This window comes from Macaca mulatta, chromosome 5 (assembly GCF_049350105.2).
Source record: "Macaca mulatta isolate MMU2019108-1 chromosome 5, T2T-MMU8v2.0, whole genome shotgun sequence".
Classification (NCBI taxonomy): Eukaryota; Metazoa; Chordata; class Mammalia; order Primates; family Cercopithecidae; genus Macaca; species Macaca mulatta.
Window position 1 is genome coordinate 164,093,812 of NC_133410.1, and position 12,351 is coordinate 164,106,162.

Genomic DNA, 12,351 nt, shown 5'->3' on the forward strand with positions numbered 1-12,351 from the left:
GAGTCAATTTGGGACACACTGGATAGGAAGCACTTGTTGGACATCTAGATAGAGATGACCAGTTGAGAGTTATATAAAATGTGTAACTCAGAGAAGTGGTCTGGGCAGCCCTCAGAAAATGAACTTGACTTAAGCCATTTGAGGAAGAAAATGAACACAGTTTAACAGTTGCATTGAGCAGGGCTCCCCTGTGGGCACAAAATTAGAATGAAAATCACATGTAATTATTCCCTTAGCCTAGCCTACCATCGGAGCCACTGACTGCAGTGTGAGGTCTCTTTTAGTCTGGATTCTGAGTGCATAGTGGAACTTCAGAGGAGAGCAGAGTCTGCTCAATTCCTCTTTGGGCAGGAGAGGGCACAGAGTTAGCAGTGACCTGCAACCAAAGGATAGTTTCCTCACTGTAAGGAAAATTCTGGACAATAATATTAAATGATTGCTCACAGAAAGATGGATTTAAGTGCTCTGAAAACAATAACAGCAATGCTTTGGCTTGAAAAAAGGTAAACTCTTCCAAAGTTAGAGAGATATTTTATATAGACCAAAAAAGGTAGTGAGAGAAGCTGTCACACCGACTGATAGTAATAACTGACATTGGGCATTGCTAGGTCTGGGAACTATGCTGAGTGCTTTATGTATATTAACTCATTTAATTCTCACTAAACCCCGTGGAGTAGGTACTGTTATCATTTTATAGTATGAGGAAACTGACACCCAGAGATTTTAAATATTTTACCCAGGGTTAAACAACTAGTAAGGGGCAGAGCAAAGACTTGAATTTAGGCAATCTGGGTTCAGAGATCATGACCTTGTAATACACTTCCTGTGTTAAATCAAAACAACCCACTTTGGTTTCAACATACCACATGCAAGGTTCATACCAGTACAATTTGTGCCATAAATAGAGCAAATGCTATGAAAAGGCTGATAGATAATAGGAAGCTTTAATATCTACACTCATTTAATCCAGAGTTTTACTCCCCCTCACCATGGAGAAACTATGCAGTGCTGTGAAAGAATGCTCAACAGTGTTTTGTTTTGTGTTTTTTTTTTCCAACTATCTTCTCTGCAGAACTCTGTGCTAATGACAGAATTTGCATACTAATGGTAATTGCAACCAAGAAAGCTGTATTCTCTTTCTACTCGAGGCAATTGAATAAAGAAGTGCTGTGAGGCAATTATTGCAGTTAGTTATAGAAAATTCTCTGAAAAATAAGACCAAAACATATATACTCAAATTCAGTATGATTGCACTTATCAAAATTATTTGCTCCTTTTAAATCATCATAATAATAGAATTATTGCTCTGGGTTCTTTGTGTTAACCCAGTCCTCCCAATGGCTCTATTATTTAGGTTTACATTTTTCCATTTTATGGATGAGAAAAAAGAGAAGTTTAACTACGTGCCCAAAAATACAGGTATAAACTTTAAAAAGGTTATTAAGAGATCATTTAGATCATATTTCTATTCTCTTATTTTTATTCTATCTTTTGATTATTATAAAACTAATTATAAATGCTGCTAGACATACTTTGCTGTTATAATTTTACTACATATGATGGAACACTTATACCCTACAATTTCAGTGCCCTTTTACTTGATTATGGCAAAATTCTTTGTTAATGACACCTGATTTTCTAATTATTCTAATGATACCTTAACATGCATGACTGTGTTGTTGGGTTACTTTTTCCATGGGAGTTTCACTAATTCCATTTTCGTGCCAGTCGGTGTACTTCAACATTGTTAATTTATATTAGCATTAGAAACCCATTGAGAACACAAGTCAATACTCAATTCAAAATAAGATGACTTTAATTTAATTTCTTTAGGTATAAGAAATCCTGAAATCTGAACCACAATAAAAAACTGCAGGAATGGAAACCTAGATTCAGGACAAGACAACCAAAATCATAAAGACTCCTTTACAACTTCATAGTTTGTGCAGTCTTAGCAAATAATATTATTTTCATGATCGGAAAGTGTATTTAAACTTTAATGTAAGGTTTTATTTTATTTTGTCTATTTTTTATTGGCCTTACAGACAAGATAATTTTATTCTTTTCTAGTTGCTTTAATGTCTTTCTTGTTCGATATTTTCTGTTTTTTTGTTCAGTTATCATGATTGTTATTTAGAAACAGACTTTTGAAGTGTGAGTCTTAAAGGTGACTAAGTTCAGAGCATAGCCAGTCCTCGTATTTATTGGTAATTGACTTTTTTTTTTTTTCCTGATAGAGTCTCACCTGTTGCCCAGGCTACAGTGCAATAGTGAGATCACAGCTCACTGCTGCCCCAAACACTGGGCTCAAGGTGTCCTTCTCTCTCAGCCTCCTGAGTAGGTGGAACTATAGGCACGTTCCATCACACCCTGCTAATTTTCCTTTTTTCTTTTTTTAGATATAGAGTCTCACTATGCTGGCCAGACTGGTCTCAAACTTCTGGACTCAAGCAATCCTCCCATCTGCCTCAATTTCCCAAAATGCTGGAATTACAGGTGTAAGTCATCATACCTGGCCAGTAATTGACTCTGAAAGTAATACACAAAGATTGGAAAGTGATCTAAGTTCTGAATTCAAATATTAACACATGCATTTTGCTATTTCTTTGTTTTTTAATTGCAGTAAGAACAAATAACATGAGATCTGTCTTCTTATCAAATTTGTAAGTATATACTAGAGTAATATTAACTACAGGCGCAATATTGTACAGCATTTGTTCTACATGATGTTCTAGAGGTGTCTGTAGAACTTATTCTTCTTACCTAACTCAAACTATGCCTGCTAAATGACAAATACCCATTTTCCTCTCACCCAGCCTCCAGCAACCACTATCCTACTTTCTGTTTCTGCCACTTTTACTAAATTAAACTCCATATGTAAGTGGAATCACATAATATTTGTCCTTCTGTGACTAGTTTATTTTACTTAGCATAATGTCCTCAATGTTCATTCATGCTTTCTTATATAGCAGGATTTCTTTGTTTATTATGGTTAGATTATATTCCATTATATGTTTATAACACATTTTCTTTATCCATTCATCTCTCAATGGAAATTTTGGCCATTTCCACATTATGGCTATTGTGAATAATCATTCAAAAGAACAGAATAGGGAGCCAAGAAAGAAACTCATGCTTATATGGTCAATTGGTATTTGGCAAGGGTCCAAGAATACTCAATGGGAAAAAGAGAGTCTCTTTAATTAATGATGTTAGGAAAACTGAATATCCAATGCAAAATAAGAAAATTGAACACTCCTCTCACACCATACATAAAAATCAACTCCAAGTAGGTTAAAAATTAAAAGTAAGACCTAAAACTGTAAAACGCGTAGTAGAAAACAAAGCTTCATGACATTTGTCTCAGCAATTATTTCATGGGTATGACACCAGAAGCATAAACAACAAAATGAAAAATAGACAAGTGTGATTACATAAAACTAAAAAGTTTTGCAAAGCAAAAGAAATAACAGAGTGAAAAGTCAACCTATGAAATGGGAGAAAACAATTATAAACTATATATCTGATAAAAGATTAATTTCCGAAATATATAAGGAACAACTTAATAGCAAAAAAGCAAGTAAGTCAATTAGAAAGTGGACAAAGGACTTGAATAGACATTTCCCCCAAAATGATGTAAAAATGACTAACAGGTATATGAAAAAGATATTCCCACTAATAGTTAACTATTCTCACTAATAGTTAACTATTCCCACTAATAGTTAAAAGCATCACTCCGCCGCACGCGGTGGCTCACGCCTGTAATCCCAGCACCTTGGGAGGCTGAGGTGGGTGGATCATGAGGTCAGGAGATCGAGACCATCCTGGCTAACACGGTGAAACCCCGTCTCCACTAAAAATAAGAAAAAATTAGCCAGGCTTGGTGGCGGGAGCCTGTAGTCCCAGCTACTGGGGAGGCTGAGGCTGGAAAATGGCATGAACCCGGGAGGCAAAGCTTGCAGTGAGCCTAGATCGTGCCACTGCACTCCAGCCTGGGTGACAGAGCGAGACTCCATCTCAAAAAAAAAAAAACTTAAAATAAAGATATCATCACTCAACATCATTAGTCATCAGGAAAACATAAATCAAAACCACAATGAGATATTGTTGCATAACTGTTAGAATGGCTATTATATAATTTTTTAAAAACTGGTGTTGACAAGGATGTGGAGAAATTGGAAGACTTGTAGACTGTTGGTGGGAAAATCAAATGGTGCAGCCACTATGAAAAATAATTTAGAAGTTCCTCAAGAAGTTAAAGATAGAACTATCATATAATCCAGCAATCCCACTTCTGTATGTTTGTGCAATTGAATTAAAATCAAGATCCTGAAGAGATATATGCACTCCCATGTTTATTGCAGCATTAATCACAATAGCCAAGACATGGATTTGAAAGTTATTAATATGTCAGACAAATTGTCCAAAAGGAGCTTTGCTCGGTAAAGAAACAAAGGGAGAAGGGTGGAATTTGTGTTTCTCAAGTTACTTCAATTTTAACTACTACAGTGTTTTGAAATTTCTCCAGTGTAAACATGTATTAAACACAAATATAACAGCCAACAAGTTTGACGGAGAGTTAACCAACTTTAACTCAAAGCATCATTTCAAATGCCTCCTCTACAGTGTTCTTTCTAGTGAAGTAAATGTTTGGTTATATGAAGAGGTCCTTTAGTGATAAACTTTTACAATAAACATGAGTAATCTACGTAATCAAATAACTATTGAAGAGTCAGGCTTCTAATTTCATAATATTACAAAAGTAAATGTTGATGTCCTAAATTGTACTCAGGTTTTGTTCAAATATGAGAGAAGAACTTATAATGTAATGGAGAGAATTATTGGTCCTGTATAGATGATCTGAGGAAACAAGATGGAGACTGCCACAGCAGCAGGATACTAAGGAAATTAACTCAATCTTAGCAGAGAGTTCTAGTTGTCTCTTCAGCATTCATGACCCTCCACTGTCCTTCTTAAGAAGAGAAATCAATTTTTAACTGAGTTCCTTGTCAGCTTATGGTCATATGACTATGTTCTGACCAACAAGATACAAGTGGACATGTATGAGACTTCTGGAAAACTGTTTATTAAGAATCTACTTCTAGAAGGAACACATTTTTAATTCTCTTAGCTTTCTTCTACTTAATCTGCAACTCAGATATGAGAGCTCAAGTTTCAGCAGCCATCCTGGTCCATGAGGAGATTTTGAGGGTGAGAAATATGTGGAGGGATGGAGGGGGAGAATGATTGGCACTAACCTACTGGCTCTGAACAACCTATTTCCAGACTTACTGTGTAATGTGACATTTTTACCTGGATGGCACTGTTTGTGCAGTTATTTAAATATTTTATTACTTTCCACTCTCTTTACTTAGAAAGTTCTAAAACATGAACAAATGAAAATGTGATACAAATGATAAAACAATACAATTGACACAGTTCTAGGAAGAAGCAAATTCTTAGCTTTAATTGTCTACCCTTTAGATTTATGTCATCCAATTGTCTGCTTAATTATGAAAGAAAATAAATATGTATAAATGGTAAACACAAATATATATACAGTGCTTAAACATATTTTTGAATATGTTTAAAATTGTTTATAAGGAGTAGTTTATCCTTTGACTTTTTATATGGAGTTTTTCATAGAAATTTTTAAGAATTAATTATAAATGAAAGCAGAAAACTCCTGTAGTTACTTCGGGAATTTCATGCTTTATAATGATGGTGTGACACTCAAAACAATTTTGAACATTTCTTCAAAATTAAAAGAATATTTTGTGAAAACTTGTAAGTGGTGACAAATACTCATTCTTTAGAGTGGATTTGACTTGAGAACCAGCCTTCAGTCACAGATCAAAGAGGAATGTTACTAAAGAAATCAGACAAGTTTGGTCACAAAAGTATGCACCTGCATGTCTTGTAAAAGAGCTCTGAAATTGCCATGAGAAAAAAAAAGCATTTTTTGAAATTAGTGTCTGGCTTCCAAAGTGAGTCTTGTGAAGGAATATTCATTTGGTTGTATAATTTACAAGCACAGTGTGATTTCCAGATGCAGTTTAGTAAGTTTCATTTTTTAAAAACAGGCTTTTGTAATGCAACTTTTTTCCTCCTGTCCCATTGCAATGTCTTTATTTATTTATTTATTTATTTATTTATTTATTTATTTTTGAGAGGGGGTCTTGCTCTGTCGCCCAGGCTGGAGTGCAGTGGCACCATCTTGGCTCACTGCAAGCTCCGCCTCCGGAGTTCATGCCATTCTCCTGCCTCAGCCTCCCGAGTAGCTGGGACTACAGGTGCCCGCCACCATACCTGGCTAATTTTTTGTATTTTTAGTAGAGACAGGATTTCACCATGTTAGCCAGGATGGTCTCGATCTCCTGACCTCATGATCTGCCTGTGTCAGCCTCCCAAAGTGCTGCGATTACAGGTGTGAGCCACTGCACCCAGCCTGCAATGTCTTTATCTATAGCTTCCCACACCTCCAAGATTTTCCCACATTTAGTGTTCAGCATATGCGAGTTACTGGCCAAGGGTAGTAACTACAGAAGAGCTGTCAGCATCGCAAACTTATGAGGCCTTCAAAATGTCATTGCTTAGTAGACCCCTGCTCTCTCTACTTGTTCTCTCTCAGAATCAATTTGACTTAGGATCCAAGATTTCTAAGATAGCCACCAAGGAATCATTCTGCCTAGATTCATAGTTCTTTTGGTTCTCTCCAAAATTAACTTATTCCATGGGGTCATATATCATCTTTGGTCCCTATTCCTAAGTTTTACAACTTTCTATTTGCCCCTCTGGATCTTTGACTTCTGTGAATAAAGATTCCATTGTCCCTTTATATTCACGGCAGTGCCCTCATGAAGCCTGAGTTGTTCCCATAGCCAAGAGATACACTGACCATATAATTCAAAATCCTAACGGCATTTATTCTCCTGGAAATATGACTGAGTCTCTTGTTTCAACTCTGTCTGTCCCATGATGGTTTGAGGTAAAAAGAGTTTGTTTCCTCCTGTCTATACGATCTTTTCTTCACTGATAGTTGTTCACGTTAAAAAGTCTGTGGCTTTCTTTAGAAACAAAATAAAATCCAAATTTCTTAACGAACTCCACATAACCCTACATGAAGTGGTCCTTGTGTTACCAAAACACATTTGGTCTAGTTCCTGCTGCTCGCTGCAGAGAAAGCCAATCACTGAGATGATGAGTATTGCCAAGGAAGAAGGCTTTAATTGGGTGCTGCAGCCCAGGAGATGGGAGATCAGTCTCTAATCCACCTCCTGACCCACCAATAGTAGGAGTTTAGACAGCAAGGAAGAAATGTAACAATGTATAAGACAGCGGGAACTAGGAAGGGGCAAGGAATCAGTCACGATGAGTGAGGGGTTGGCAACTCATTATCTGGATGTGGTGATCTGGTGAGTCTCAGTTGTTTGATACTTCTTGAGATTCCTGGGGACCCTTTCCTGAGGAAAGAATTCAGATAAAATAAATATAAGTTTTAAGCTTTAAGAACAGAAGGGTCAATTTCTATGTTTATTAGAAAGAAAAAAAACAAAAAACTATTCTATGGGACTATTGGATGGGTTTCACTTTCCTATCACTTCAACCTTAAGTTCCTCCATCCTCCTTCTTAGTCCCTAAACTCCATGTATTCTGGCCTTCTTTTCTGCTGCTAAACACACCAAGTTTGTTCATAATTTTCATGTTCTGTACTCACTGTGCCTTCTGTTGGAAATGTCTGATTTTCAGATCTTCTCTTAGCTGCCTCTTCTTAGGATTCAGATTCCAAGTCTCACCTTCTCTAAACATTGTAGGTAAAGTAGTTACCGATCCTGCCCTCTCATTTTTCATCTTCTTTCTTCACATAAACCAGAGGCAGCTGGACACTTTAAAATGTTTTTTTCCCAAGTTTTTATGGCCTGCTCCTCTGTTAGAATTTGTCTGTAAATGATAACACCAGCTTTTTTTCTTCCTCCTGTTTCTGGATTTGTCTTGATTTTTAAATTCCTTCTTGGCTTTGTAAGTTAAGCGCCTGAGCTTAACTGTCTGGGTCTTGAAATTTGGACAACTTCCTTGAATTCTGAACTACATAGTTTTATAAACATTGCGTGGGATTGTTTATTTGGTTGGTGTGAGCAATCAGTCTATACCACAGCTCTTTAAGTAAGCACTAGGCCTCTTTCCACTTATCCCCCTCTGAGCACCACCATGTAGCCCCACAATTAGGAAGCAAGATTTGACAAAGCCTTAGGTGTCCTCTAACAACCTTCTTACTAAATGCAAGAAATTTTTTGTCACTTCCTGGTAAGTAGATATCCAACTTCTTCATGAATGACTGATAACATGGAGTCTACTATTTTACTAGACAGGTCATATCAACTACATAAAATTCTAAGACTCCTTAGAGACTTCTTTCTTATATTTATCTTAAAATGTTTCCTGGAAACCTCTACAGAATAGTTCAAATTTTACATTCTAGATGACACAAAATAATTATTCACCATGTGCTAGCTACATGACCTGGTTAAGAATGGTCACAATCTAGGCATAGATTTGAGGAGCTGTGGATAAACCTAGCTATCAAAACCAAAAAACTATGGCAAGATCACTAATATCACAGTGTGGCAATCAAGTGATCAAGAAGGCACATGCTTCTTTCTTCACCATGCCTACTAATACCATTTATTTTCCACTGAGAATCCAGGAATATATAACACCTCTACCCCTGAAAGGAGAGAGTTTTCCAAGAATTGTTGAAGGGTAAAAGGGAAACATAAAGCTTTAAGTCTTTCTAAAGATAATTTATGATGCCCTCAAAACCTGCTCTCTTGTGCAAACAAATCCCAGGATAATTTCTGTGTTTTCTAGGGAGCTTTACAGACTTGTGCCTCTGTTGTCTCTGATCAATGTTCCCCAACAAGTTCCCAAACAATTTTTTTTTTTTTTTCTGGCTGAGTTCTCACAATATAGCTCTTGAATATCTCTGCTTTGGAAAAATTGAACATCTGTAGCTCTCCTCCCTATTCCATTACCATGACATTTATTGAGTGCTAAAATGTACAAGATTGTATTTGTCTCTGTGGTGTTAGGGCCCATACGCTGGTAGTCTTTATCCTTTTTCTTCTTTGAAGGTGTCCCTCCTTCACAGGGCTCACTGAAACATAGAACAGGTATTGTAAGTTCATATGCATGACTATTTTTATCTCAGAGGGAAGGACTGTGGTATACAATTTATACACAAGAGATAAATTATAGACACACAGTCTCTGGTTACTCACTTAGCTTAAGCAGGTTTACATATGTTAAAGAGTATCTTCTAGGCATGTTCTCCCTCTAACTCCAATCATTGATTCCTCGATTTCATTTTCTTGCTATTTCACTGGGACATTTCACCTGGTAGGACAAGACTTAATTTTTCTTTTAGTACCCTTTAAGTCCTGGAACAAAGTTCTCTCAGGGGCTTGAAATCCAAATTTCAGAGGGAAACTGCTTTCCATAGTCATCTAAACAGTTGGCAAAGATACAGTCCTGTGATCTTTCCACTTACAATTTTACTACTAGTTTTCCCTTTGTTTAAGAAATAACAATCTGATCATCATTCTTTATCACCTACATCTAGATTCAGTCATCATATTCTGAAAATCCTCCATCTCCTATCTTATGTCCATTCTTCTTTTTGCCTTTCTTTACTACAAAACAGTTAATTTCTTGGGACAGTAATTATGCCTTGGTATTTTTGAATTCCTGTCCATAGAACAGAGAGAAAGTGAATAAATGCCCATCTAAAAGCTCTCAACTGCTTGTGCTGCATCTGTACCTTCTAACATTAGCATCTTCTTCCAAAATTACCATAGGAATCCTTGAAGCCTCATCTTTGAGGAAATCATTTGCATTAATAGCAAGGTACATGCATGCATATCTTTATTATCATTTATCATTATTATTATTGTTATTATTATTATTTGAGACAGAGTCTTGCTCTGTCACCCAGGCTGGAGTACAGTGGTGTGATCTCAGCTCACTGCAACCTCTGCCTCCCAGGTTCAAGCGTTTCTCCTGCCTCAGCCTCCCACCTAACTGGGATTTCAGGTATACACCACTGCACCCGGCTAATTTGTGTATTTTCAGTAGAGACAGCGTTTCACCATGTTGACCAGGCTGGTCTCAAACTCCTGACCTCAGGTGATCTGCCCACTTCAGCCTCCAAAGGGCTGGGATTACAGGTGTGAGCCACCATGCCTGGCTACATGCATGCATATCAATTGTCAATAGACGATTGTTTTGTCTGGTTTGATGTGGTCCACTTCCACCGAGACATCTCTATCTCAATTATGATGCAGGTCCTTTGGATCCAGCCTGATGGAATGTCCTCCCTTTCCTTCTCTTTCTCCTATATCAACTGTATACGTTAGCATGCATACAATTCCATAGTCAAAAACATTAAAATAAACTAGGAAAAAAAATGTTAAGTAATGTTTCCCTTCAAGAGTCTAAAGAACTAGAACAGTTCCTAGGTAACCCACAACAGATTAGCCCCAGGATATCTGAACAAAAATCTTTATATTACAGGAACTAAAAATCAGTGGTTGAGTTTATTATATACCAAAGGTCTGCATCTTGTCACTTGAGACAATTCACAAGGAGAACAGAAATTTGAAAGAATAAACCTGACTAAGCCAGAAGCATTTTCCACCAGGTGTCAACACGTTTCCCATCTGTTGGGGATGAGGAAAGCTTTGTATCTGCTCCATCTCTGTACTCTTCCCTTCTTCAGACAACAGGACAAAACTTAACATTGTTGCTAAAGCAATTTTTATTTTGACAGCTTTAGCATTTCATCATTATGCCTTTGTTTCAATGGAAAAAAGTTCTCCCACGCTCTTCACTGGAGATGACTTTCTTACTAAGCCAAAGCTTTTGCCTCTTCTTACATAACAAATGTGTACACAACCCACCTGCTTCTGGGTTACTTTCCATCTGTTCATCAAGACAAACCCTATTACATATGAAAACAACTTTTTTCCTTTTTATGGACATTATGTCTCCATGTAAATTGAATTTGTAATCAAGTTGGGTCTTCTTTTTAGACAACAAAAATATTGCAGGAACTTCATGACAGTTGATTGACAGAATATCCCGGTTAGCCAGGATATTTGTCTTATGTATAGTGAAATATTTTTATAGACAACGGATAATTTTGATTTTAAAATAATCACTTGGACTGTCAATTCAGCGAAAAAAACCGTCTCTTCCTTCAGCAGAAGCCAAGTGGAGCTGCAAGTCATACGAACCTTAGGATGTCAGAGCAACTGAGACGCTGGGGATCATCTAGTGTGTTCCCAGCTTTGGACCTCTTTGAGAATTTGAAAAGAAAGCTATAAACCCTCCTCGGAAAAAGTATACATGCATTCAGCATGTTCATACTGTATCAGGGGCCTTTTGTTCTTCTGGGCCAAAAATCATAACCCAGGTAAGGAACACTTGATTTAGTCCAACTCTTTCATTTTGATAACAAACTGAATCTCATAGAAGCCAGCTGATTAACTTAAGATTCTATTTAAGCCTACAAATTATATTACCTATTAACAGAACAATTTTTTCTTACCATAATAGACTATGTTTTGTTGTCTTTCAAGTATATTTGAATTTATTTCTGCTTATTTTATTGATGAATACATTATAATAACAATAAACTCAATCACTCACTTTTATAGATAAGGAAACCATATCCCCAGAGGTTAACTGGCCTAAAAATCAATTTCCTAAGGGGAAATATTCAGAATATTTCCAAATTTCTTTTATTTTGCTCTTTATGTGTCAATGATCTTGGAACTTGAACAGGTGTGTACTATTATTATCACATTTATAATTTTATTTTATCATCAAGAATTTAAAGAGACAATAAAACCGCCAAATTGATTTCTCCAAAGGCACCATTGACTTTTCTCTGAAGTTGTGTATTTTATTTTTTACTATTGGATTACATAAAATATTAGAGGAAAAAAGCATTTGGAAAAATACTAAAAGAAAAATGAAGTGGTAATTACAATGTACCCAGTCTTTTTCTGTTTCCTTCTGCACATAGTCTAATTCCTATCTTTCTAACATGAGATTGTTGAGTGATTTAAAATCATGTTAATCATTTTAATGTTCTCAGTTGTAGGGGAAAATGAAATAGCTAAATTTATGCTAAAAATAAACCTTGCAGATTTGCTGGATTGCACGACGTTTGAGTGTAAACAACTGTCGTCCCTCTTGGAAAGCTAATCCTGCCTGGTTTTGACTTTCCTAAGGGAGTGTTCTAACAGGTTTTTAAAGCTGCATGTTGAATAATTGTTTCCACAACTAGCA

General features: G+C 36.4%; 1 protein-coding gene across 3 annotated transcripts in view; it reads left to right on the forward strand.

Moving 5' to 3' along the window:
• Window positions 1-11,923, forward strand: part of LOC144340862 (uncharacterized) — a 129,216-nt gene extending 117,293 nt beyond the window's left edge. For 2 of the 3 annotated variants that reach the window (XR_013417359.1, XM_078002389.1), the window contains exons 3-5: window positions 2,400-2,498; window positions 2,624-2,663; window positions 11,259-11,923. Coding sequence is in view for 2 of the 3 variants with exons in the window: in XM_078002389.1 (XP_077858515.1) it covers window positions 2,400-2,498; window positions 2,624-2,663; window positions 11,259-11,313 (194 nt within the window). In the remaining variant the exon portion in view is untranslated. The remainder of the gene's footprint in view (window positions 1-2,399; window positions 2,499-2,623; window positions 2,664-11,258) is intronic. The other variant, XM_078002390.1, reaches the window with a different exon arrangement.
• Window positions 11,924-12,351: the final 428 nt, after the last annotated feature.